The following is a 27,310-nucleotide window of genomic DNA, read 5'->3' on the forward strand; positions in this document are numbered from 1 at the left end:
GAAAAATGATTAGTGAATGTCTAAGGGGGAATTTAAAGGACAGATAAAGAAATGTAAGTGATATTAATGGAGGGTTATCAGAAGGAAAGAGAATAAAAGGGCCTCCTGAATGATCTTGAAGGAGAGGCAACATCTGGGAGAAACTGTTAGCCTTAAGCATGGATTTAAAGGGAGAGGGACAAAGGAGGCTTCCAGGAGGGAAAATAAAGTTTCAGAAGAGAGGAGGTAATGCTTAAGGGAAAGAGCATAGAATTCGGAGGTGGGAAATCTGAATTTCAGTCCCACTTCTGTCTCTAACTTGCTGTTTGAGCCCAGGTAAATCCCTTACCACGCTGGAATCCAAGCTGTCACTGTAAAATATCTGGATTCTCAACCCTACAGCTGATAAATGGCTAAACAACAGATCAGGCAATATGGATGACAGTCCTATATAACCCTGGTCACATTTTTGAGCATCAGGATTTCCCATTTAATCTGACCTAATCTTTGTCCTCTATGTCAGTCTTAAATTCATACTTCCTGAGGCTGCCCTGAGCCTCAGAGGATGTTCTGCCCAGAGTTCTTGGAGCCATTGAATAGGAAAGTTGTCGTGCTCTATTAGGATCAGTCATGTTAAAGCACACTGTAAACAGCAGTCTTTCTTTTTTTTTTTTAAAGTATTTCTGGAAGCAATCGAGGTTGAAGAAACTCTTTGGGAAGGAGTATAGTGAGTGGGAATTGAGAAAGAATAATGGTTTCCTTCATCAATGCTCCTTACCCCTAGGCCTCTTTTCCCACTTTCAGTTTTTTCCCCAAGATGCTTCACATGCTTTGTTCAGGCTTTTTCATTTCTCTCCAACTCAACCCAACCCATCCTTCACTTACAAGCCACCTCCTCCAGGAAGCCTTCCTGAAATAGTTTCCATTCATTCTCTGACCTGTAAACAAAACCCTCCACTCACTCTTCTCCCTTCAGCACACCTTTACAATTTAGTAATGACAGATCTTGGTCGATGATGGAGATACCTTATTTGTTTCATCACACTCCCTGATTCAGTAATGGCAGATTTCGATTGATGATGGATACACTTTACCTGCCTTATCATACATCCTAAGGGCAGGGGCCATGGCTGGCTTGTCATCAGTCTCCCAAACACCTTTTCATACCTGCCTTTTCCCCTCCAAGGCTCCTAAAGACTTGTAGGCTCTTTAATAACATGGGGATGTTGGAGATACATAGTTTTTCAAGGCAGAAGCTGGTCTGGCTCCCTTTGCCTGGCAAAGTAATAAAGCTATTCTTAAAAAAAATAAAAGATGGGATTTACTGACATGGGGAAGAGATAGACTGAAAAATAAACAAAAGAAGAAAAAAAAGGAAGAGATGGAAAAGAAATGAGGGAATTATGCAAGGCCTTCCCGTCTTTAGCATCTCCATTGCCACGCACGGGTGTCTGACTACAACATTCCACAGCATCACAAGCAGATATCCTGGATGGAGTTGGAAAGGGGTAGGAACAGTTATGTAGGAGACACCTGTATTAAGAAGATGTGGTGCTATCCAAGAGGCAGGATGCAGTCATGGTTAACTAGAGCAAGCCAAGCCAACACACCAAAAATCAGCTCTGCCCATCCGCTTCTCTGAAGATAGGATAAACCCAAGGGAGAATTAGAGGATCAAGTGTAGAGTTGTTGGGGATTCTAGCAAGGAAGGGAGAAAGTCTTGAAAAGTGAGACATTTCCTGGCAGTGAAACTACTGAACCACTGAAGCTTGTGTGGTCTCTAGCCCATGCTCTACAATAAGAGAGTAACTCCTGCTCACTAGCAGCTACAGAAAGCTGGCATGCAGCAATGAAGACCGAGTGCAACCAAAAAATAAATTAAATTAAAAAGACAAAGTATCATAAACTTTTGTTTGAAATCTGTGAAACAACACACATCTGTTATCTTATAGTTCTGTAGTTCAGAAGCCTAAAATGGGTCTTACAGGGTGTCAGAGTGCTGGACTCCATCTGGAATCCACCTCCTTGCCTTCTCCAGCTTCTAGTGGCCACCTACTTCCTTTGCTCATGGCTCCCCATCCTCAGCCTTCAAAGCCAGCAGTGTCAAGCTGAGTACTCTCGTGACTCTTTAATCCAAAGAGGAAGATTGTCCTCTTCTGCTTCTGTCCGCCACCTTTTTTGGCCGCACCACAATGCATACCAATTCTTAGTCCCCTGACCAGGTATCCAACCCACATTCGCAGCAATGGAAGTGTGGAGTCTTAATCACTGGACTGCCAGGGAAGGCCCTGTCCTCCACTTTTAAAGACCCTTGGATAATCTAGAATAACCTCCCTACTTAAAACTCAACTGAATGCTCGCTTCTGCAGCACATATACTAAAATTGGAACGATACAGAGAAGATTAGCATGGCCCCTGCACAAGGATGACATGCAAATTCGTGAAGCGTTCCATATTTAAATAAAAAAAAACTCAACTGATTAGCAACCTTAATTCCATCTGCAAGCTTAATTCTGCCATGTAAGGTAACATGTTCACAGGATCCATGCCACAGGTAACATGTTCACAGGAATTAGAACATGGGCATCTCTGGGGGGATCGTTATTCTTCCTATCATAACATGGAAAACCATTTCATAACATAGATTTTGGTCATATCTGTAGCCATTTGCTTGGGTAGCTGTGCATTTTATGAGCAAGAAGCAGGGAGGTTTGTTTCAAGATGAGTGTATGTGTGTTCATTTGTGTACTTTGTTTATCAGAGTGTCATGTTTGAGTGTCTTCCTGATAAGTAAAGGGGGAGAAGGATGCCTGGAGGGGTTGCCTAATAACCTGTTTCTGCCCCATAAAGACTTACTGTTGCTGTATTGTTGTTTTTGTTGACAATAAACCTAATGATAAAGTGTCTTTGCATGTTTTCTTCCAGTATGTCTATCTGTCCCTAAATAATCCGGGTGTCCATCCCAGTGATACAGTATGTATGAGACTATTTGTGGCATATGTGTGGTTTTGCATTATATGAGGGTATCTACCTAACAGTGTGTGACTGCAGTTGTAGACATCTGAATGTTTACTTATTCACAACCCCCCAGGAGTACCCAGACAGAATGGCCTAGCATGAGAGAGGCAGAGGAACTAGGATGGAGAGGAGAGAAGAGGAGGGCGGAGGAGGAGAGAGACAGAGATGGAGGTAATGGAACACAGCATGAGGAAAAATCCGAAAAAAAAAAAAGAAAAAATCAGAAAGTAGAAGAGAAGACTTTTCTGGTGGTCCAGTGATTAAGAATTCATCTGTCAATGCAGGGGACATAGGTTCGATCCCTGGTCTGGGAAGATTTCACATGCCATGTGACAACTAAGCCTCCTGTGCCACAACTACTGAGACCGTGCTCTAGAGCCCAGAGGCCACAACTACTGAAGCCCACGTGCCTTGAGCCTGGGCCCCACAACACAAGAAGACACTGCAATGAGAAGCCTGCTCACTGAAGCTAGAGATGGACTGTGTGCAGTAACGAAGACCCAGTGCAGTCAAAAATAAATAAATAAATAATTTTTAAAAAATGTAGAAGGGAGTTCTAGGGATCTGAAATTAAAGAGGGGTAGGGTGGAGTCACAGCAAGGCCATACATCAGAAGATCTGGGCATGGCTTCACTTCGGGTCATCACCTGCCTGTGTGACCTTGACAATGCCAGCTGTCTGGGCCTCAGTTGACCAAAAGAGTGAAAATAGATAACCTTTGGGTACACACCAAAGAAGGAGAGGAGAGAAAAGTGGAAATAAAAACATACACAGGGAAAAGAGAGAGAAACAGATATAAAGAGAGACATAGGGAGAAACAAGAGAGGCCTGGGAGCCAGCCAGAGGTAGAGCAGAGAGAGACCAACCCGGACTCCCAGAGGCAGGAGTGTGGGCGCCTGCTCCCCACCCCTTACCCCAGAGCTTCGGTGTCCTTAAGCCCTTAATAGGTAAGGCAGGAAGACAGAGAGAGGCGGCTGGAATGACAGCCACAGGCCAGCACTCAGAGGCCTGCCAAAGCCACACAAACCAGATCTGTCTTCAGTGCCCCCAGCCCCCCAGATGTAGTAGGTGTGCCAGCCACCTGGAATGACTCATACCCTGGCGATGTGGGCACACATGCCAAAAGCGAGTCTGGGCACCCTGCCCACCTGCACGCTGCAGGCCAAGGTGAAGGCGAGATCCCGGCTCTTGAGAGAGGTTATGGGGTGGGGTGGGGGGGTGGTGACACGGGCTACCCACCCCACACCTTGCTACTTTGCTACCTTGCCCCCAGAGCGCCTCCTAGCGACCACCTGCTCTGCTCGAGACCTAGGTGTCCCTTCCACCCTCCTCCCCCGAACCTTCCCGGGAAGCGGGAGAACCAGATGGGGTGTTACGCAAGGCCTGATGTTTACCTCCCGCAGGGGCCTCCTCCCTCCCTATAAAGCCTGATGTGGTGGGGAGATTGGCGGAGACAGACTGGTCGAAGACAGAGGCGATCCCAGGAGAGCGCCAGAAAGTTAATGAGGGAGGTGGAAGGCGGGGCAGAGACACAGCCAGCAGCCGAGGCGCACCGCCATTTGCGCGCCCGAAGGCGGTCGCGGTGGTCGCGGAGGGGACGGCGCCCGGGCGCTGGCTCCCCATGGAGACGTCTGAGCTTCTGGGACCGGGGCTGGTGGAGCGTCTGGAGCAGCTGGCGACGTGCCCGCTGTGCGGGGGCCCCTTCGAGGACCCGGTGCTCCTGGCGTGTGAGCACAGCTTCTGCCGCGCGTGCCTGGCCCGCCGCTGGGGGACCCCGCCGGCGACCGGCCCCGAGACGCCCCCCACCGCCTGTCCATGCTGCGGCCTGCCGTGTCCCCGCCGCAGCCTGAGGTCTAACGTGCGGCTGGCGGTGGAGGTGCGCATCAGCCGCGGGCTGCGGGAGAAGGTGGCCGAGTCCGGGGCGCGCGCGGGGAAACGCCGAGGCGGGCGCATCCCTACCATGGGCTGCCTGGACCCGCAGGGAGAGGTGAGGCGGGGTGCGCTTCGCGAGTCCGCAGCTGTCCACGGAAGGGGCGATAGGCGGGAGGGAACGGCACCTCCCGAGCCGGGGCCCTTCTGGAAGTTTAGGCAAAAGGAGTTGGGACGAGACCAGCTGAGGACGAGGGGGCGGTGGCTGTCAATTGAGAGGTGTCGGGAAGGAGTTGACGCTGTGCCCAGGGCCAGGGGGCTGGACGGATGCCCGGCTCTTGTTAGAGGGGCTGGAGGGAGGGAGTTGGGGAGGCAGAGAAGGGGCTGGGGCACTAGACAGAACGCGGGGAGACCCCCGAGGCCCTGCGAAGAGCGTGCGAACTGGGAAGCTGGGAAAGACGCCACTGAGCGCCCGGGAGGAGGAGGCTCGGCGGGGACGGAGCAGACGGGGGCGGGAGCGAGCCAGGGGCCTGGGAGGTTGGTGAGGGAGATCGGAACTACCCCAGGGGAGGACGAGCAGGAGGGAGGGCGGAGAAAAAGCGGGAGTGGAGGAGAGAAGGAGGCGGCTGTCAAAAGGAGGGAAGAAGAGAGGCGGGTCCAAACTTTCCTGCAGCATCCCGGGGTAGGAGGTCCCCGGGCTCCCGTCTAGACCTTGCTGTGTTGTTATTGTTGTTCTCAGCTCCTCCCAGGGCCCCAGGCAGAGGCGGTCTCGGGTGAAGGCAAGGTCCGGGAGAACAGACTGGGGACCCCTGGCTCCTCTCCACTTCCCACCCTGATCACCCACCCTCCGACTCTCCCGCGTCTCTCCTGAGCCCCTGACTCCTTGGCTGTCAACCATCCCGGTTCCCTTGCCGGACCCCCAGGCGCCCCGGATTCCCTACTGGCTTCTCGCCAGCAGCCGAGCCGGTCTAGAGTCTTGTTTCCACCCTTTGAAGTCTACATATACCTAATTAGTCTAGGTGTAATTGGCATAACTAGACAAGTTGTCTTTCCTCTCTCCCCTTCACCATCCCTCTGGTCTGCCCCAGTCTTCCCCACTGGACAGAGAAATGGAAAGAGGGAACCCTAGAATTTGGAGAGGGAGCATCCCGCGCCCTCTCCTGGCTCCCAGGGAGCCCTGCAGGTCGGCGGGGCCTTCTGGGACACATCCAAGTCCAGCTGCCTCCTTGGTCAGGGTAGAGAGACACAGAACAAAAGGCCCAATAAACGCCACTGGGCTTTTATGGCAAGAGGGGAAGCGGTTTTATTATAAGACTTCTGTAAACGAACTCTTAGCCTAAGGACTCTAGGTATGTGTTTGGTCTCTGTGATGGATAAAGCAGGATGTTTATCTGGGATACACCCTCAGGAAGGTGGATGAGGATAGGGGCCATTGACACAGAGAAGGGAGGTGGGGAGGAAGCAGGGAAAGGTGAGGACGGGGGGGGGGGGGGGGGGGGCAGGAAAAGGCCAGGATGAGACTAGTTAAGGGGAACTGAGTGGCTCTGGGGTGAGGGAGGCAGATGGTGGGGGGTGGAGTTAGGGGGATGAGAAAATGGTGATGGACAGGAAAGAAAGGCCATGCAAGGAGAAGGGGGAGCCGGAGAGAAATAAGGAGCACATGGGGCTAAAGAGGTGAGATCACTCTGAGATGTGGAGAGGGCCTTCACCAGAACAGACCCAGCCACCTGAGCGCAGGGGTAGCTCCCCTCAGGATGAAGCCCAGAGCTCACACCCATGTTTTTTTCTGTCCACTCCAGGATATGAAGATGACATGGAGAAGGTGAGTTCCATTTTTACTGTTTCTTCCTTTCCACTACCAGCGGCCACACCCATCACCTTGTAACAGGAACCACATCCTTTTCTGCCCCAGAGATCTGAGTGGGGGAAGGGTGCAGGCATCACAGGGCAGAGAGTGTCTACCAATTTCTTGACCCTTCTAACTCATCCCTCCAGGTTTGATGCCCCAACGCCCAAGGCATCTAACTCAGAGGAGGAGCTCCCTGAAGATTACCCAGTGGTCAAAAACATGCTTCACAGACTGACGGGTAAGGAGGGTGGAAGAGAGGGAACTAAATGAGAGACTTTTCGGTTTGTTCCCTTTTCTCAAATATGATCCAGTCCTTTGATGTCTCTGTTAATTTCCTAGGGCTGCCGTAACCAAGCATCTCACACTAAGTGGCTTAACAGAAATTTAGTGTCTCATGATCCTAGAAATAGAAGTCAGGTGTCAACAGCATTGGTTCTTTCTGATCACTGAAAGGGAGAATCTGTTCCAGGACTTCTCTCTTAGCTTCTGGTAGCCTCAGGCTTCTGGTAGCCTCAGGTGTTCCTTGGCCTGTGGATGGCATTCTCCCTGTGTCTTTCCTCGAGACACACTTCCCTCTATACATACTTTTTGGGTCCAAACTTCCCCTTTTTATAAGGACATGGGGTTGTATTGGATTAGGGTCCACCCTAATGACCTCATTTTAACTTGATTACCTTTATAAAGATTCTATTTCCAAATATAGTCAAATTCTGAGGTCTTGGGGGGGACTTCATATCTTTGGGGGGGGTGGGGAGAACACGATTTAACCCTCATGTTCCAGCCATTTTCCCCTCTTTCCTGTTCATACACTCACACAACAGACCCCTGGAGGGCAGGTGCTTCTGAGGAATCTCTGCTGCTACCACTTCTCATCACTCCCTTCCAGAAGTGTCCCAGAACCCACGTGTCTCCTTGTTCCTAAGGCTCTGGGCCTTCTCTGCAGATTCTGGGGAGTTCCTTCCATCACTCCCACAGCTGCCCTCTGCCCTTTTTTAAACTGCCTAGAGAAGGTGCTCCACCCTCTTGGACACCCACCATCCCACCAACCCAGATGGCTTCTAGTACCCCTAGTCCAGAAATCTTTCTTCAAAGCACCCCATACACATAAGGCCAAGGACTACTTCTTTCTGGTCCCTCGGCTATCACCACCTTCTCTCTCCTCCGCCCCACCCTGCCTATAGAACAAGGCCTGTCTCCACCTATTCCTGTGGGTGGTGGGCTGGTTTCTCAGGATACTTCGGATTCCTCCTTCTGCCCTCCTCCCCACCACCGCCACTGGGGGTGATGGTTTTGGTATCAGTCTTTCTCTTAAGCTCCACCTTTCCCATCCTGTTGACCCAGCTCCCACGCCCTGTCCCAGATGCTGCAGATTGAGGTATCGGTCCTCCCTGCTCCCAAGAAGTCAGACCAGCTTCACTCTCTCCAAGCCCACAAACCAGGCAACCCCTCCGTGAACTCTGAGCTATGCCCCTGCCCTGGGCCGGCAGGGTCCTTCTCCAGGCCCAACTCTCCGGAAGGAAGTGGCCCATCAGCGCAGGCGGGGTCTTGCCCAGGCCTACTCTTCATTCGCCTTCACCCTCCGTGGTCCTACGGCCGCCTTCGTAGAGCGCTGTTGCGAGCCTCTCGCGTCCGACCCCGCCTCCGCCTGGGAAAGACCTCTCACACGGTCTTCCTCGTGCCTTCCTCTCTCCAGCCGACCTGACCTTGGATCCTGGCACCGCACACCGCCGCCTGCTTGTCTCTGAGGACCGCCGCGGCGTCCGACTGGCCCCACCGGGGACACCAGCGCCCCCCGACGGCCCGGCGCGCTTCGATCAGCTTCCGGCAGTACTGGGCGCGCAAGGCTTCGGGGCTGGCCGCCACTGCTGGGAGGTGGAGACCGCGGACGCCGCCTCCCGTGGAGACTCTTCCGGAGAGGCTGAGGACGACGGGGAGAGCCTCTACGCCCTGGGCGCGGCCGGGGAGTCGGTGCGACGCAAGGGCCGAGTAGGGCTGTGCCCCGCGGGGGCCGTGTGGGCCGTGGAGGGTCGCGGTGGCCGGCTGTGGGCGCTCACCGCCCCGGAGCCCACCCCGCTGGGCGGCGCCAGGCCCCCGCCGCGGCGCATCCGCGTGGACTTGGACTGGGAGCGGGGCCGCGTGGCCTTCTACGACGGCCGCTCCCTCGACTTGCTCTTCGCCTTCCAGGCGCCCGGTCCCCTCGGGGAGCGCGTGTTCCCGCTGCTGTGCACCCGCGACGCCCGCGCCCACCTCCGCATCGTGCCCGCGGAAGGCTGAGAAGCTAGCCCACAACCCCCGTTCTGGCCTGGCCCAAATGAGCACGGACATCCTTACTCATTCCAGGGATCCTGTCCGCGCCCACTGGGCAAGTGTATTGAGAAGCACCCCGGGCCTCCCCCCATATTCTCCAAATAGGACCTCAATTGGCCTCGTTTCCACATCCATGCCCAAAGCTGAATTCCTGAGCCTCCCCCCCCCCCCCCCCCGGCCCCGTCTTGGGATGCTCCTCCTGCTCGGTTATCTCAGTACTTCCCCTAGGGATCCCTCCCCTTCTATATTTCTAGGCTTGATTGGGGAACAGGTCCTGCCCCACCAGTACTGGTAAATGGCCCATTTTTAATACACAGAGGGCCAGCTGGTCAAACATTTACCTCCCACCCCTGCCCCTCCTCCTGGCAAAGAAGAGCACGGTGCCCTCTCCACAGCTCTGAGGTTCGGGCTTCCCTGCCTCCTCAACTCTGAGGTTTCTCTTCAAGACAAACGAAACCTTCCTCCCCTAAAACAAGAGGCTTAACTCTGGCCTGAGCCTTAGGGCTCTCTCTTTTTGGGAGATGGGGGGGCAGGACAGTTCTGTTCCACTCTGACGACCTTCCATGCTTACAGCCATTTCCTGTTAAGAATCTTCTTAACCAACAACCTGCTCCCCCACCAGCCCCACAACTAGCTCCATATGAGCATGGCACATACTCATTAACACGGAACCAATGGTGCTACCTCTCCTTTTCTCAACCTGGGAATGGCCCAGACACCCCAAATTTGCCCTTGTATATATAGCCTCACTTCTTTCCCCATATGTATAAATGGGTCCATATTTAACACATTTTGTGATGTTGGGTTATTTATTTTGTGCATCTGTGGCAATAAATGAGATCTCAGTGGTGGTATGGATTTGACTGATCTCTGCAACTGTGCACTGCAAAAGGCCTGGAAAATGATATCCAGATCCCAGTAAGGGGTGGGGAGGGCTGGGAGGGCTGGATATCTGGGCTGGGAGAGACATCAAGGCCTTGGAAGGAAGGGGTAAGATTGCATCTCTTGGCTCCCTCCCTTTTCCATTCTCTCCCAGGGACCCAGGCCCCTGGGGCCGGGTTGGATCTGTCTCCTAAGTTGGAAGACCAAAGGCTGAGGAGATAGTGGGCTCTAAGTGACTAGTCTTGGGGCCAGTTTTGTCAGAAACCCTAGTCACATGAGAACGGTGAGGAGAGAGGACATGCCCATTTCTTTTTTCCATTTCTCATTAAAGGTGAGAATGACAAAGACCTCCCTCTCTCCTAACTCCTCTTAAGGGCTTGAGGGAAGTGGGCAGGAGAGGAGGGAAAGGGCTAGGAGCCCTGAGGTCTCACAGAAGACCTCACATCCCACAGGCAAGGACTAAGAGTTAGGATGACATAAATACATTAGTGGAAGAGCTCTAAGCCAGGATTAACAAGCGTAGCTGGAGCAAGATTGCCTGGAATCTGACTAGGACCCTGGCAGTGAAAGCTGGGGCTGCTGGAAACCCAATTTAACTGTTTGGAACTCAAGTAGAGAGTGCAAGGGGCCAAGATAACTGGATCCCAGGACAGGCAGTTTGGCAGCGAGAACAAAGGAAAAAGGTTGGGATCAAGATGCCTGGATCCCTGGAGAGAGAAGGCTGGGTATTGTAAGGAGAAGTGAGGGCTGGGGGAACCCAGAAGCCTGGGTTCTGAAATAGCAGCAAGTCAGAATTCCAGGATCTCTGTCCACCTTCCTCTCCCTCTTCCCTCTGTCAGGCAGAGGAGAGAGGAGGAGGGGGCTGGAGAAGGGATCAAATCATGGGTTTAGTCCCCGAGTAGCCACATGAATACATTCAGGGCCAGACAGACACAGGAATGGTGGGGGAGCGAGGAATTTAGTGCTGCATTGGCCCTGGAGGGGGCTGGGAGGGGTCAGGAGGCTGGGGAGGGGTGGTGGGGCTTGGTCCTGGGGTTGCATGACGCCGTCCTTTGCGATGGCCCCGCACACAGTGTGTATGACCACAGCCCTCCTCTTCCTCGTCATCACTCTCCGTGGAGCTCTCGCCAAAGGCCCGAGGTTTCTCATAAATACAGCAGCCTGGATTTGGATGGAGGAGCCCAGTGAAAAAGGAGGAAGAGTTCAGATGTAGTGTCAGTTCCATTCCCACTGGATCTGTCAAAATTCCCACCATTTTCTCCTTCTGCCTTCCAGATCCAGCTTCCCCAGGCCTACACCCTGGGACTCTGTCACCCACCCACCTTGCCTTTCCAGCCGGAAATCCAAAGCTCCTCTTCTCCCACTTCAGATACCTCTTGACTTTAGGCCTTGGCACATCGAAATTTAAGCCCCTCCCTACCTCTTTCCCTCTAACTTTAATCTCCTCTCCCTGATAACAGAGAACTACCAAGGCAGCCACAGGACAGTGAGCATCTGGGGGCTTCGGGAAGGCCAGTGAATGCCAGAAGGCAAAAGATATGTCTTCTGGAGGGGAGCCAGGACTCCAGCATTACTGTGGGGCAACAATTACTCACATTTTGATGAGCGGCGGCCCATGTGTTCATTGTCCACAGTGTCACTCGTCCATTCCACCTTTTTCTCTGGCTTCCGTTTCCGAAGTTTGATGGTTAGGCTCCGGTTCTCCTGGAAGGTTAAGAAGGATAGACATACCTAGCTAGTCCCCTCCTACTAACTCTTCCTGCTTCCTCCCTGTGGCCTCTTCTCTTCCCTTCCCCAGTTCAATCAGGATCACAAGTACACAGCAACAGAGGAGCTGATGCTGGGAGAAGATAGAACAGGTTTTTGACCTCAAGGAGTCCCTTGAGGAATTCTGTTCTTAGTAGCCACTAGTATACAGAGAATATACAATTCCTAACCTAGGGAAAGTCCCAGAAAATCTTCAAAGGAAAATATAATCCTCGCTGTTCCTCCGTCTTCCTCCCCAAATCATCCTTGGTGGTATTAATACATGGAAATTATTTTCTCAGTCACCAACACCTAAACTTTGATCTCCCTTTCTTTTCCCAGAACCCCCTTTCTTTTTACCATTAAAGAAATAACTCTGTTCTCACATCTCTCATCCTCAAGCCCAGCCCTCCCCACCTGTTATCCACCTATTCTCCAGCATCCTGGCATCTCTAGTAACTATTACTCTAAACTCCCTTAATCCAAGGGTTATTAAGCCCGACAGGAACTTCTCCCTTTGAAAGAAATGTTTTTGCAAAAATGCTGTTTTTCTCTACATCTCTGATTTTTCAAAATATTCTCATCATTTCCCTTTTCTTGTTCCCTCATTCCCTCTGGTTCCCTTTGCAATAATCCCTTCAAGAAGTATTTATTGATAAGCATACTTCTTGTCAAATTTCCCTACAGCCAGTTTCCAACCATGCTTTCTTACACAACCCTTCATTTCCCCCAGCACATCCCTTGCTCATTAATCGCCAAGTTCCCGGTCTTTCAGTATTTACACACACCACCATCCCAAGCAGCATCACCTACATCTTAACTCTATTGCATGTCACTTGACCAGCCTTCTGCACCAACTCTGACACACCACATCCCTAATACCCTGCGGTTCTCCCAAACCCACTTCCTCCCATATCCCCAGGCCCAGCCCATCCAGCAACTCTCCAAAGCCCTATCCCTTCCCTCCCGGTATCTTCCAGACCCCTAAACAGTACCGCCCCCCGCCTTTCTCACGGGCTCGGTTGTCACGGTAACCGTTGTCTCAGTGACGGTCTCACTCAGCCCGGCCCCTGCCTCCGCCATGGCTAAGGCTGAGGAGAGAAGCGGAGGAAAGGGGATGAGGCACCCTTCTGTCTTTTCTGTGTCTCTGAGGTCTAAGAGAATCGGTATCGATTCAGATTAGCAGCCAGGATCCTCCACCTTCTTTATTCCCCCTCCTCCTGGGCCTCCGCTGCCCCACCCCTGGGGATAACCTGTCCAACCCCACTTCCGGCTCCCTACTTCCGGGTGTGACGCGTTCTGTGGTCCCCCTTTTCTCTTCCTGGCACTGAAAGCTTCTAAGCTCCGGGTCGCCGGATTAGTTCCGCCGTAATCTGACAGTGCGCAGGCGCCGCAAGGAGGCGCCACAACTTTGGCGGAAGAGGCGTCACTTCGGTACGGGAGCAGGAGGCGGGGCGAGCAATGACTGCATTGTCTTGCAACGCAGAGACTGAGCAGAAATCCGCGGTGGAGGTTAGAGCTGGGCCTGTTCCTGAAGACTGGGTACCGCACCCGGTTCAGACGTCCCGTAGCCGAGTCCTTCCCATTGCCATCCTTTGTGTGTGTGGGTGGCGGGGGGGAGGGCGAAAAAAACTAAGGGGCAATAGTAATGAACCTACCACAGTCTAACTTCGTTTTCTTATTGTTTTGTCTGGGAATTAGGCAGTCGGCACCTGGAAGCAGCTGGAAACACACTGATTAAGAGTTTTAATCCTCCCTCTGTCCCCGTAGGGGTTGAGCAGGGCACTTCAACATGGATTCTTTCCTGTCACTATCGCATGAAACATTCTAGAGTCTGCATTTTAGCTCCAAGTCTACAACAACTAATGGGAAAGACTGGCAAAAATACTAACAAAGATATAAGACATTAGAATATTAACATAGATGTAAGACTCATCTGTGAAACTGAGTTTAGTCTCATACTGCCTACACTTGCTCTGGGGTGGAGATGAGAAAGATTAAACATAGAAATGGTCATCAGTTCAGTTCAGTCTCTCAGTCGTGTCCACCTCTTTGCGATCCCATGGACTGCAGCACGCCAGGCTTCCCTGTCCATCACCAACTTCTGGAGCCAACTCAAACTCGTGTCCATCGCATCAGTGATGCCATCCAACCATCTCATCCTCTGTCATCCCCTTCTCTTGCCTTCAATCTTTCCCAGCACTGGGTCTTTTCAAATGAGTCAGTTCTTGGCATCAGGTGGCCAGAGTATTGGAGTTTCAACTTCAGCATCAGTCCTTCCAATGAATATTCAGGACTGATTTCGTTTAGGACGGACTGGTGCTGTCCAAGGGACTCTCAGGAGTCTTTTCCAACACCACAGTTCAAAAGCATCAATTCTTCGGCACTCAGCTTTCTTTATACTCCAACTCTCACATCCATACACGACTACTGGAAAAGCCATAGCTTTGACTAGACAAAGTAATGTCTCTGCTTTTTAATAAGCTGTCTAGGTTGGTCATAACTTTTCTTCCAAGAAGCAAGCATCTTTTAATTTCATGGCTACAGTCACCATCTGCAGTGATTTTGGGGCCCCCCAAAATAAAGAATGTCAGTGTTTCCCTATCTATTTGCCATGAAGTGATGGGACCAGATGCCATGATCTTAGTTTTCTGAATGTTGAGTCTTAAGTCAACTTTTTCATTCTCCTCTCTCACTTTCATCAAGAAGCTCTTTAGTTCTTCACTTTCTGCCATAAGGTTGGTGTCATCTTCATATCTGAAGTTATTGATATTTCTCCCAGCAATCTTGATTCCAGCTTGTGCTTCATCCAGTCCAATATTTCTCATGATGTACTCTGCATATAAGTTTTAAGCAGGGTGACAGTATACAGCCTTGACATACTCCTTTCCCGATTTGGAACCATGTGTTGTTCTATGTCCAGTTCTAACTGTTGCTTCTTAACCTGCATACAGATTTCTCAGGAGGCAGGTCAGGTGGTCTGGTATTCCCATCTCTTTAAGAATTTTCCAGTTTGTTGTGATCCACACAGTCAAAGGCTTTGGCATAGCCAATAAAGCAGATGTTTTTTTCTCGAACTCTATTGCTTTTTCAATGATCCAGTGGATGTTGGCTCTTTGATCTCTGGTTCCTCTGCCTTTTCTAAATCCAACTTGAACATCTGGAAGTTCATAAATTACAATATAAGCCAGTTTGTAAGATAAAAATACGTGTACGTTTCTCAAGGAGCAAAAGAGTGGTAAAGAACAGGCAAGCAGAGTTTTTTAGGTAAAGAAAGCAGCGTATAAAGTACTTGTGTGTACTGAAAAAAATGCATTCCTGTATTGCAGGGATATAAGGAGAGTTCCAGATGATGACTGACAGGTAGGCGTGGTTATGAGGCCCTGTAAACTTTGCAAGAAAACTTGGACTTTATCCAGTCAGTGAAAGGCTTAAAGTAGGGCAGAGACATGAACAGATTTTATTCGATTTCAGGAGTGGGGCAGTAAAGTCAATTACCAGAAATGTTCAAACATACAGTGGAGGAAACTATCTTGCCCATCTGTCTAAGTTGCCATGGATAGTATATCAATTCAGTTCAGTTCCGTTCAGTCCCGTCCAACTCTTTGTGACCCATTGGACTGCAGCAAGCCAGGCTTCCATGTCCATCAACTCCTGGAGCTTGCTCAAACTCATGAGAGCTCCCAAAATATAAAGGGCCACACAACTGTAAGATAATCATAACTGTCATCTTCTGGTCACTACTTAAACCAAAGAATGCAGGAATACTAATTCCCAGGCTGAAATTTGAATATGCTGATTGTGCCTGGACTCAGTATTTGTTTGCCTTTAAAGTTTTTGGCTCAAACTGAAAAAAGTAAGCTACGACTCAGCATGTAGAGTAAAGCCCATTAAAATAAAAAATCATCGTGGAGTGGGATTCCTGTTGATTTCTTTTTCTACTTTTCTATATATGAATCTGTTACAGTGTAAAAAATGTGTGTGTGTGTGTATATATATATATATACATATAACATCATCTTAAGAGCAATAAAAAAATTTCCAGAATGTCCACCTGTGTCTTTTGAGTGTAGATTTTATTGTCCAAACTTACATATCAAATGAATCTGATTCACAGTTTTCTGTTGAAGCCCACTATCCAAACTCCCACTTTTTGTTTCCCTAAACTCAGGAACTAAATAAGATTTAGATAATGAGGGAATACTTATATTTGCCTTTTTATGTTATTAGCCTCATTCCTGGCTCCATTTTTTTATTCTTGTTTTTTTATTTTTTTCCCCCTTTTTCTTTCTGCTGTACTTATTTATATTCCCTTTTTGTCACTGATATATTTGTTGAGAGAACGAATATATCTCTCTAAGCTAATATAAATTTCTTTTGGAACAAGATAGATTATAAATAACATACGTATGTCTGGCTCTTATAGAAAAATATAACTTTAATAAGGAAACTCAATTAGGGTAGGAGTACTCTGGGGACAGTGGTAATCCACACACAACGATCTGCTTTTCCTCTGCGAGCAGAACACTGCAATCGGGAGATGGACAAAGGACCTAAGAATCCAATATCCTTCAGCTTCCAAGTAAGAAAGGGATTGTTGAGTCGCTCAGAAAAAAAATCAAGAATCTTCCTTCTCTTGGAACCTATAGAGAAAGAAAGGACTTGTTATATTTGACCAAAAGAAGAGGTACTAGCAGTGTAAGATGAAAGAAATAATCAAGGAAGGACTTTCATTTTTGACCATAGAGGGCTTGCTCCCCTAAACAATCCTCCACAAATTCAAGACAATTAAAAATGCTGGGATTAAAAATGTATCTTGCAAATTATGAATTATGTCAAGATTTCTTAGGAAAACAAAAAGCACTAGCCATAAAAGAAAAAAGGATAAACTAGACCTCATAAAAATGAAAAACTTCTGGTCATTAAAAAAAAAAAAATGTTAAGAAAATAAATAGGTAAGGCTGAGAAATAATCCCCAAAGGCATTTCTAACTATAAATATTTTTAATCCATTGATGAGAAGGCAAGAAAGTAAAGGCAATCTTCACACTGAATGAAAGTATATAAAACCAGGAATCTAGACAGGTACATTAAAACTGAAGCCCCTGGTATGCTGGTGCCCTTGCTGTTTTGATAGCCACATGAGCGAACCAGAGACAAGCCTACAATGTCTGATAAGAGATACTCTGAATAAGTTTGAAACCCCCAAAGGGCTACACCTGTGTATAAAAGTGAACAAGAAAAAAAAAAATCCAACTCTGCAAAAGAGGAATTTGACTGTCTCACTAGGTAGAGGGAGAAAAAATAAAAAAATTTCCCTCTAGAATTTCTAACCAAAAGCTGGCCTTACATTGGATTTGCAGCCCAAATCCATACTACCTATTTGCTACAAAACACATGAAGCTGAGAATTTATTTAAAGTCATTCCAGCTTGGTAGTGCTTCAAGGCACCTGAAGAGGAAAACACATGCTAAGAATATAGTTTTCACCCCAGGCCTCAAAGAATTCCATCGTCCAAATTCTAAAAAATCTAAGCTTATATTAAAAAATTACAAAACAAAAAAGCAAAAAAAAAAAAAAATTAAAAAAAAAAAACACCATGAGAAAGTCTGCAGAGGAATAATGGCAGCATCAGACCCACAAAAACTGTGGGTATGAGAATTAGGAAACACAGAATATAAATATCATGCTTAATATATTTAAATATAATATATGTAAGAATTAAAGAATAATTTAGGATTAAAGAATCATGCATTATTAAAAATGATTGAGGATACTTGAAAAATAAGCAGAACTCAAAAATTTTTTTAAGTAACAATAACTGACATAAACTGAAGACAAAATTAGTGAAGTAGAAGAAGACTAGAAGAATTTACCCAGAAGCAATATAAAGAGAAAATAGATGGAAAATTATGAAAGGGTGAGAGAAATGGACTAGTGGGTAAAGTCGAATAAACAACTAATTAATCAGAACTCCAGAATGTGAGAACATAGGTAAAGGCAATATTCAATGAGATATGGCAGATAATTTTCCAAGGTTGATGGAAAAGAAAAAAAAAAAATCAATCTTTACTTTCAGAAAGCCCAACAAATCCTAAACATGATAAACAAAAGAAAGCCACATCCAGATGTACTGTAGTGAAACCACAGAACACCAAAGACAAAGGGGAGGTCTCAAAACTATTCAGAGGATCATGTTCTTTAAATCACCCATGACTAATTCTCACCAAAGTAAAACTACCTTGAGTACAGTGGAAGAGGCAACAGTAAGTAACAACCAGATCATCAAGCAACATTTGCCTTCTATATTTTTTTTCCTTTCCTTTTAAATATCTTAAAAGGTTTAATTCACTGAGTATAAAAAGGATAAGAAAAGTGTAATTTTCTAAAATAAAAAACGACCACAAGTTTCCCTATTACTTTAACTGTACAGAAGAGAGGGATGGGACCAAAGAACACAACTGTTTATTCAGTACAAAAAGTAAATCACTGGATTTGTTTAGTCGCAAGCAGACTGAGAAAGGGCAGAGAGGAGGGAAAGGGTACGCACCTGCAGTTGATACAGGTGTAGAAGACAGTCTGCCCCTCATCGGCTGATCGCATCTGCCTGGTGTGGTATGCCATTCCCTCGTGCCCACATCGAGAGCAGCGCCTGTCAACCTGGGAAGCAACTGGTGGGATTAATAATTCCCCTTTCCGCTCACAGACATCGGGCAGTCACACTTCCCAGACTCTGATGTTTTAAAGACCCCTCTTCCCTCTTAGAGGACTTCCCACGTGGCGCAGTGGTAAAGAACCCGCCTGCCAATGCTGGAGACTCGGGTTCCATCCAGGGCTCGGGAAGATCCCCTGGAGGAGGAAACGGCAATCTGCTCCAGTATTCTTACCTGGAAAATTCCATGGACAGAGGAGCCTGGCAGGCTACAGTCCACGGGGTCGCAAACAGTCAGACACGACTCAGCACAGTACACACCCTTCTCTCTTGGAATTGGGTACAAAACTCTCCAGATCTGAGCAATCGCCCCTCCATTTCTTTCCCACCCTCCTTTGATGGAGCCAGTCCTCGATGTCATTCACTCACCACGGGTCCCTGGAACTCAGGTCCTTCCTCCATCGGCAAAGGCATGGCTGTCCCCAGTTTGTTAAACACAACTGAGGTCTTCACAACCTTCCCCTCAAAGTCTGCGCAAGCAGTAAGAATTGGTTGTGGAGGCAGTAAGGAGGGCTGACACCCATAACTCCCTCTCGGTTAGGACAGGAGGCCTTATATTCTTCCCTTCAGGTTTCGACCCAAGGCCAAAAGTGCCTGATTCCCTGTTTCAGGGTCCCCCTCTTCAATCCAACCGACATTAGGGTCCTCAAGCCACTGACCCTTTCACGCTGGGCCCTCTGCCGGGGTTGCTGCGTACAAGCCCCTTACCTCGCACGTTGATGGAGAAGCCACAGCGGATACAAGCGACCGCATCCTGAGCGCCGGGCAGAGGCAGGACCGAGCCGCAATCTGGACAGAAATCCAGGTCCGACTGAAAGCTGGAGCAGATGCCGGCGAGGTCCATGACGGAGGGTGGTCGAGGGCTGGGAAGGAGAGGAGATTGCTAACAAAAGAGAGTAGCTCCCTCCCCACTGAAGGGTCATTACTATTCTGTCCCTGGACCTAAGCATACAGAACCCGAGTCCTTCTCCCACGTACGCCTGTGCCTCTAAGACCAAGGAGCCCATATATCCAGAATTCCAAGCCGGGGTCCGATACTTCGGCTTGGGGGCTTACCTGGGAGAGGCGAGAAGAGGAAGCCAACTCCGCGAGCTAGAACGCCGGCTCTACGCGGCAGCGGAGTAGCGAGAGCAGAGCGGGCTAGAGCGCCCAGTCGTTCGGCCTGTCGATTGGCTGTTACGTCATAATTAATCGCAAACTTGGTCTCCGGAGGGAGAGGAACCTCTTTGAAGGAAGGTTGTAGCGCTACCTTCAGGCTGGTTTTGTGACGTTGGATAAGAAAACAGGTGATTGAAGCTGAGCCTCCGGTTGTTTTTCCTCTCAGTACCCAGTTCTGGGAACCACAACTTCCTCTGTTCCTGAGTTGGTGTTTTTTTTTAAAAGACAAAGCGAAACATTCTGGGAGTTACAGTTCTAGCGCTCCTCGACCTCGCGATGCAAGCAAGGGCGCTCTGCAGAGCACCGCCTGGCTCGAGTGCTGGGCCCTTGGCGACGAAGAATTGATGCTTTTGAACCGTGGTGTTGGAGAATACTCTCGAGAGTCCCTTGGACTGCAAGGAGATCAAACCAGTCAAGCCTAAAGAAAATCAGTCCTGAATATTCACTAGAAGGACTGATGCTGAAGCTGAAACTCCAGTACTCTGGACACCTGATGGGAAGAACTGACTCATTGGAAAAGACCCTGATGCTGGGAAAGATTGAAGGCAGGAGGAGAAGGGGATGACAGAGGATGAGATGGTTAGATGGCATCAACGACTCGATGGACGTGAGTTTAAGCAAGCTCCGGGAGTTGGTGATGGACAGGGAAGCCTGGCGTGCTGCAGTCCATGGGGTTGCAAAAAAGAGTCGGACACGACTGAGCGACTGAACTGAACTGGGCCTTTGGAAAGGGTAAGTCGACCTCTTACGGGGCATGAAGTGGAAAGGGTGAAGGCGGAAGAGGAATGCCTAGTCACTAGGAACGAAAGGAAGCAGGGATGAAGTAGGACACTTAGGAAGGGGCTCAAGACTTTGGAGCTGGTGGAACAGAAGAGATTGGGACTCATTCCTCTTTAGATGCCTGTCAGATGAGGGAGGTTAGCATTAGTCAAGGAAGCAGCCTTACGGCGAAGACTGTCGAGGTTTGCTTTCAGTTGCGGACCCCCTTCCACTTCCCAACATCAGAGTCTTTTCAAATGAGTCAGCTCTTTGCATCAGGTGGCCAAAATATTGGAGTTTCAGCTTCAACATCAGTCCTTCCAATGAACACCCAGGACTGATTTCCTTTAGGATGGACTGGTTGGATCTCCTTGCAGTCCAAGGGACTCTCAAGAGTCTTCTCCAACACCACAGTGCAAAAGAATCAATTCTTTGGCGCTCATCTTTCTTTACAGTCCAACTCTCGCATCCATACATGACTACTGGAAGAACCATAGCCTTGACTATATGGACCTTTGTTGACAAAGTAATGTCTCTGCTTTTCAATATGCTGTCTAGGTTGGTCATAACTTTACTTCCAAGGAGTAAGCATCTTTTAATTTCATGGCTGCATTGACAAAACTCAGTGAAGAGCCACAATGAGTTGAATACTGTCCTAATGCAGTAAAGTAACTAAGCATTATAAGGCAGAACTCTTTCCCAACAAAAGCTCAACAGTCTGTTCCGTTTGTATTTATTAAGCACATATGCCAGTCTTTGAGCTGAAATTGTGGCCGTCAAGCTAAAAACTGTCTCTGACCTTAAGGAATACAAATGAATAATTAGAATGCAATGAAAATACACTTACAGGACAAAATGTGAGAGCCCAGGAAAGGCATATACAACAGATATGCCTGTATACTTCAAGGAGGACTATCTATTAAATGTTTCAATAAAAAGATACAGTATTATGGGGAATGTGAGAGAGGAAGATGCTCATATTCTGTGGTGAGGATAATCACCAATCAACAAATCATTAATTTTGAGAACTTGGGATTACAGACTCTAATGTTAGGTACTGTGCTAGGTACTGTGTACACCGAAATAAAAGTAAGGTGGTCATATTTTTAAAATCTCAAAATAAATATATGTAGTCAGGCAAGTAAGAATATGCCCAAGAGGTTAATGAGATCCAATATTTGATATCAGATCCTTTCTAATATGATAGATAGATTTCTGTATTTGTAGTTAAAAAAAATTATAGCTCCTACTCTATGAGTCTGAATTTCAGCACCAAAATGTTAAAAGTGATATATGGATACAGATATCACAGTGGAAACCAGGATTGATTTTCAGATGAGTTGTAGAAGTAAAAAATACTATGTTCATAGGGAGGCAAAAATTGCTGTTAAATGAAGAGTGGGAAGATTTTATGGTCAAGCCTTGACCTGAGGAGGTTGGACAACTGCCATTTATTGAGAGCTTACCATATATAAAGCATTGTGCCAGGATCTTTAATTCTCATTTGTTCTTTATAACTCCAAGAGGCAAATTTTTGTCTTATATTTCCATTTTATAGATGAGGAAACTGATTTAGAGAAAGACTGAGTTACCTGCCCTGATTCACACACCTGGGAAATGGTGGAATTAGGATTCAGGCATAGCCCTATAAGGCTTCAAAGCCCATGCTGTGTAAACCATAAATGGTATAAATAAAGGCACAGAGATGAGATGCCAGGCATCCTTAGTGGCTTAAATATGACCTCACAGTAAACTCAGATTAGACCAGAGATGACACACAAAAAGTTGGTAGTCTTCACTTGTGTTGCCATCAGCCTGTAAATAAACCCAGAGTGACCCCAGATTCTCATCCCTAGTGGATCAACAGGGAATAGTCTCAATGGATTTAGGTTGAAGAATGGCAGAATAAGGCAGGCAAGCAAAGAGCGAACAAATAAGAATAGAATTTCAGAACAAAAGATCATAGGGCAGAGATGCTGTATGTGGCGATAGAGGCAGAGAGGGCCCGGCTCAAGAAACTGTACAAAGAGAATGAACTGATAACACCGAAGTCTAGACTTATCCCAGAAGACAAAGGAGGAAGCCAGACTGAGCAGTGTGTTGTAAATGTGCTTGGGCAACGCTTCACCAAGGAGCCTGTCTCTTCCCACGCTCCGTCCCTGGTGCAAGATTCAGAATGGTTCATGTTGAGTCCACAGGAGAAGTATGCTTTTAAGTTTATATGAGAGGATTACAGTTGGCCCTCTATATTGGAGGTTTCCCTATCTACAGATTCAATTGTGGATGGAAAATACTCAGGGAAAACAAAATTATGGAAAGTTCCCAAAAGCCAAACTTGAACTTGCCACTTAGTGGCAACTGTTACATAGTATTTACATTGTATTTACAACTATTTACATTGTAGTAGGTATTATAAGTAATTGAGAGATAATTTAAAGTATATGGGAGGATGCACAAAGGTTATATGCAGATATGATATCACTTTATATAAGGAATTAGCACATGGATTTTGGTATCTGGAGGAAGCAGGTCCTGGAACCAAGGGACATTGGTGGGGAGGGTGGTCCACAAATACTGAGGGATGACTGTATGCTCTTATTTATATATCCTTGTTTTTAAAACAGTATTCATTATTTGTCACTATAGGAATGTCATGGTTTCTCATCAGAAAATGGCCCTGCTGTAGTCCTACATATTCCCAGGTGTTTTCTTTCTGAGGGAAATGCTCTTGCTACTGCTACTGCTAAGTCGCTTCAGTCGTGTCCGACTCTGTGCGACCCCATAGACGGCAGCCCACCAGGCTCCGCCATCCCTGGGATTCTCCAGGCAAGAACACTGGAGTGGGTTGCCATTTCCTTCTCCAATGCATGAAAGTGAAAAGTGAAAGTGAAGTCGCTCAGTCGTGTCCGACTCTTAGCGACCCCATGGACTGCAGCCTATCAGGCTCCTCCATCCATGGGATTTTCCAGACAAGAGTACTGGAATGGGGTGCCATTGCCTTCTGGCCTTGGCCAAAACAGTTGGGTTCTTTTGATTCAGTTGATACGAGGGCAAATTTGTTCTGACATCTCCCACCTTCTATTTTACCTTTACTTTTTTATCTTACAGATTGGCCTGGGCTAAAGTATCAAAAGACCCTAGGATTGCTGCAGGTCAACAGTCTCCACTGGAGAAAAAAATATTGGTAAATAAATCATCCTGACATCATACCGTTTGAAAAGACTAGAAGAAGGAAAGTTAGGTTTAAAATCCTACTGCCACCCAAGTGACACTTTGCAGTAATGTGTCCACACTGGCAAATATTTTCCAGCTAAATCTTTACCTGCAAAACAAAGTATTATTTTTAAAACTCCCAACACTATTTAAAAACAAAACAAAACAACTAGTTATTGATTTTGGTGGTAAGAACACCAACTTTGAGAGCTTGCAGGCTCACCTAGGAGTGATGGAAGTAAAATCCCTGTTACTCCAAAGTTAATGAAAGACTATGGTCCTTTCTTCCCCCACCCCTACCCCTGCCATGGTCCTTTCTTGGTGTCAATAGTGAGAATAGGCTCCTGTTTAAATATGTTCAAAGTAAAAAGTTGGTCATATTACAAAATTCTGCACCTCACCTTGACAGAATCTAGGTGGCATACATACACCAGAAGCAAAACAACTGATAATTCAAAAATATCAAGAGGAGTATGAAATGCTTTATAGGGAGCAGGGGCTTTCCCTTGACTACTGGCTTGCCAAAGCGGAGTCTTATTATAATAAAATAATAATGGAAACGATGAAAGAACAAGAGAAAGGCAGTGAAATCAAGAAGAGATTGGAGGGGAAAACAACCCAAAGCATAGAGAGACAAAAACGGTATTACTTGCTACCTGAGAGAGAAATGAAACACATAGAAAGGCACATACATCGAGGTGGACAGGTCAGAGAGTTTAAGAGTAAAACATTTAAACAATTACCGCCACACTCGAGTGAAATAAAATTTCCCAGAATTGTGCCGGAAGAGCATGGCATCCAGAACACACAGAGAAGAAAGCAAGTAAATGAGAGAGAACAGATGCAGATTAAAGATCACCAGGAACGCATGATTCGAGGGAGAGAACTTGTAGAGCAAAAACTCAAGGAAAGAATCTTGAGAAAAGACCAGAGCCAGCCTCCTGTTCGTGAGAAGTGTGAGAGCATAAAGGGCCTAAAGAAAGAGATAAAAGAGTATGAAAGTGTTATTGCATATCCACTTTTCCAGCCATGCAGTAGCCATCGGATTAAAGTGAATGTTCTGATGGAAAAGTCTCAGAATAGAGAAGAAAACAACACAATTATCAAGCCACTTCAGAGAAGATTCTTAACTATGCCACCTTTTTTGAGAAGTCAAATAGGAAAAATAAAAGACTCAGTGCTTTCATGATTAGATCATGTCTCTTAAATGAACCTTTATTTTTTAAACAGGAGAAAATCAAAGAAAAGTTTAATAGCATATATACATGAGAGAGACCCAGGAAAACTGAGTAACTCCCCCCACCCTCTCCACACACACTTTTTTTTAATGCTAGTTCTCTTTCACAGGGTTCAGTGACGTTTCTCATTTACACAGAAATGTCAGATAGTTCTGGAGTTTAAAACTAGCTTGGCTATTTTTCTTTGCCTTGTGTTTGTTCAAGTAGCTTATCCTTTTTGATGTTCATTCCTAATCTGTAAAGTTGGAAAATAATAGTTCCTAGCATTTATAAGAGGACTTCATTTTTGTGAAACATTAGCATGTATCAGATATTTCATAAATATTGGGTTTGCCCTTTGGAAAGACATGGGTTGGGCAAAGATGGTGAATAAGGAATTGTTCTAATCTGCCTCTTCCATTCCTCCTACCCTCAGCCTCGAAGGTTATCTTGAGATTGCTGTAGGTCATCATGTAGTTTTTTATTTTCTATTCATATCTTTATCAGGGAACTGCTAACCAGGCCGTAAAAGTCTAACTTGTACCATGTAATTTATTTGTATGAGAAACTTAATTTTGAGAACCTCCTATGTGCCAGGCATTGTTAGTTATTGAGATGAATTAAGAGAAATCCCTGCTCTTGGCCGGTTTACAGCTAATGACATAGATCACTCTATGAACAGATAATAAAATAGGGTTATGACAGAGGTATGTCTAGGTGTGTGCAGAGGAGGGACATCTAACCTAGGTGAGCAGAGTGAGGAAGAAGGTCAGAGTATCAAGTGTAGTAATCTCTCATCTTTCTGCCAGCTCCATATTTTGTCAGTTTCTATCACCCACTTAAACAAGACCTTCCCAATGTTTGGATTCACTCAGAGGTAACCCAACTCATCTTCTCTCAAATAGATGTCCTTCCAATAGTTGGTAAATTTGGAGTTCAGAATTGGTGAGTAGAGAAGCCGAAAAATGGAAACTGGATGGCCTAAGGAATATTACACTTAAGTCGTGATCGTCCTGACACCCACCCTTTTGTATCAGCTGCTGCTGCTGCTGCTAAGTCGCTTCAGTTGTGTACGACTCTGTGTGACCCCATAGACGGCAGCCCACCAGGCTCCACCGTCCCTGGGATTCTCCAGGTAAGAACACTGGAATGGGTTGCCATTTCCTTCTTTAATGCATGAAAGTGAAAAGTGAAAGTGAAGTCGCTCAGTTGTGTCCGACTCTTCACGACCCCATGGACTGCAGCCTACCGGGCTCCTCCGTCCATGGGATTTTCCAGGCAAGAGTACTGGAGTGGGGTGCCATCAGCAGGACACCCTTTACCACAGATATTGCTAGATCAGCACTGTCCAATAGACCTTACTGTAGTGATGTAACTATTCTATAGCTTTGCTCTTCAGTACAGTAGCAGTTTCCCACATGTGGCTACTGAGCATTTGAAATATGGCTAGTGCAACTGAGGGACTGAATTTTTCATTTTATTTCATTTGCATTGATTCAAAATTGCTACATGTGGCAAGTGACCACCATATTGTACAGCATGGTGCTACATAAATATAAATATAACTCCTGTGTTAGACCTCAATCGCACAGTCTGTTTTTTGTCTCTAACAATATTTGCAGGTATAATAGATCACTTACATTAGTATCAGTTTAGTTTCCTTTATATTTGAGATGCTCCTTAATCCCACAAAGAGATTAAAAAATTACTGTAGGCAACTTCTGTGTGGAAATGAGGTGATTGAAGTTGCTTAAATTGGGTTCAGGAACTAGCCCTCCCCTTGCTCCTTTTGGAATGTGACCAGGACACCTACCTAAATCTTATTCCTACCCACCTGATTTGCCTCATGCAGACTTTTTTGTCCTGTTGTTCTCTGGTCTTCCATCCTCATGTCACAGTTTTAGATTATATACCTTGCAAAAATGTGGATCATCAGTATGCAAGAGGCAAAAGACTTAGAAACCCAAATCATTGGGGTAATGATAAACTCTTTGAGTTGAGTGGATAGAAAAGTAACCTGATACATAGCTGTTGCTAATTGTTCACCATGAAGATATTCACTGTTGGACCATCTTTTTGCCTTGTAAATGTAGTCAAATCTCTCCCATCTAAATAAGCTTCTACTGGCAGTTCAGTAGTTAAGACAGTAGTGCTCTCACTGCTGAGGTCCTGGTCAGGGAACTAAAATCCCAAAAGCTGAGTGGCATGCTCAAAAAAACTTTTTTAAATTAAAAATGTAAAAAAAAGAATAAATAAGCTACTATGCTGTTTATTTGCGCTCCTTCATAGTGAAGTCTCTTAGAAAGTCTATACTGGCTCCCTGCATTCTGGCTTCAGTGCCCCTCAGTCCACCAAATCCCTTTCTGCTGAGCCATCAGCAAAGAGCTCCATGTGGTTGTATCCAATGAACAGTTAAGGGTGGAATGAAGAGAAAAAGGTGCCAACAACAGCAGAAGACCCAGTAGGCATTTGGCAGCAAGAGGGGTCAAGAATTCAAGGGTAGGAATGCAGTATGTAGAAAACGAAAGACCAGAGAAGAGCTGTCATCCTGAGAAGCTGGAGATCAGGCAGGGCACAGTGGAACCTGTTTAAGGAACTGGAG

At 46.8% G+C, this 27,310-nt stretch overlaps 4 protein-coding genes and 1 non-coding gene across 24 annotated transcripts in view; 3 read left to right on the top strand and 2 right to left on the bottom strand.

The window, feature by feature from the left end:
- Positions 1 to 2,332: 2,332 nt before the first annotated feature.
- On the top strand, positions 2,333 to 2,439 carry LOC145519234 (U6 spliceosomal RNA). The gene has a single exon (XR_014063651.1). It is a non-coding gene; the product is annotated as a U6 spliceosomal RNA (small nuclear RNA).
- Positions 2,440 to 4,517: 2,078 nt separating this feature from the next.
- RNF39 (ring finger protein 39) lies at positions 4,518 to 9,876 on the top strand. The gene is made up of 4 exons (XM_081522976.1): positions 4,518 to 4,984; positions 6,666 to 6,688; positions 6,862 to 6,953; positions 8,409 to 9,876. The coding sequence occupies exons 1-4, from the start codon at positions 4,619 to 4,621 to the stop codon at positions 8,987 to 8,989; spliced, it is 1,062 nt and encodes a 353-aa protein (XP_081379102.1). The 5' UTR covers positions 4,518 to 4,618; the 3' UTR covers positions 8,990 to 9,876.
- Positions 9,813 to 12,915, bottom strand: PPP1R11 (protein phosphatase 1 regulatory inhibitor subunit 11). The gene is made up of 3 exons (XM_081522978.1): positions 12,665 to 12,915; positions 11,500 to 11,608; positions 9,813 to 11,065 (listed from the first exon to the last, which is right to left on the bottom strand). Exons 1-3 carry the CDS (start codon positions 12,731 to 12,733, stop codon positions 10,863 to 10,865), a joined length of 381 nt encoding a protein of 126 aa, XP_081379104.1. The 5' UTR covers positions 12,734 to 12,915; the 3' UTR covers positions 9,813 to 10,862.
- A 3,149-nt stretch (positions 12,916 to 16,064) lies between these two features.
- On the bottom strand, positions 16,065 to 19,484 carry POLR1H (RNA polymerase I subunit H). The gene is made up of 5 exons (XM_081522979.1): positions 19,418 to 19,484; positions 19,070 to 19,224; positions 18,731 to 18,831; positions 18,200 to 18,309; positions 16,065 to 16,293 (listed from the first exon to the last, which is right to left on the bottom strand). Exons 2-5 carry the CDS (start codon positions 19,203 to 19,205, stop codon positions 16,269 to 16,271), a joined length of 372 nt encoding a protein of 123 aa, XP_081379105.1. The 5' UTR covers positions 19,206 to 19,224; positions 19,418 to 19,484; the 3' UTR covers positions 16,065 to 16,268.
- Positions 19,485 to 19,589: 105 nt separating this feature from the next.
- The window catches only part of ZFP57 (ZFP57 zinc finger protein), a 35,175-nt gene continuing 27,454 nt past the window's right edge, over positions 19,590 to 27,310 (top strand). For 10 of the 20 annotated variants that reach the window (XR_014062878.1, XR_014062887.1, XR_014062884.1 and 7 more), the window contains exons 1-3: positions 19,590 to 20,251; positions 23,387 to 23,462; positions 25,614 to 25,843. The gene's annotated coding sequence lies outside the window, so the exon portion shown is untranslated. Of the gene's footprint in view, positions 20,252 to 22,107; positions 22,482 to 23,386; positions 23,463 to 25,613; positions 25,844 to 27,310 lie in introns of those variants that run through there. The other 10 variants (XR_014062879.1, XR_014062886.1, XM_081522962.1 and 7 more) reach the window with 6 other exon arrangements.

This window comes from Giraffa tippelskirchi, chromosome 8, assembly GCF_054371585.1.
Source record: "Giraffa tippelskirchi isolate mGirTip1 chromosome 8, T2T-mGirTip1v1.2.pri, whole genome shotgun sequence".
Classification (NCBI taxonomy): domain Eukaryota; kingdom Metazoa; phylum Chordata; class Mammalia; order Artiodactyla; family Giraffidae; genus Giraffa; species Giraffa tippelskirchi.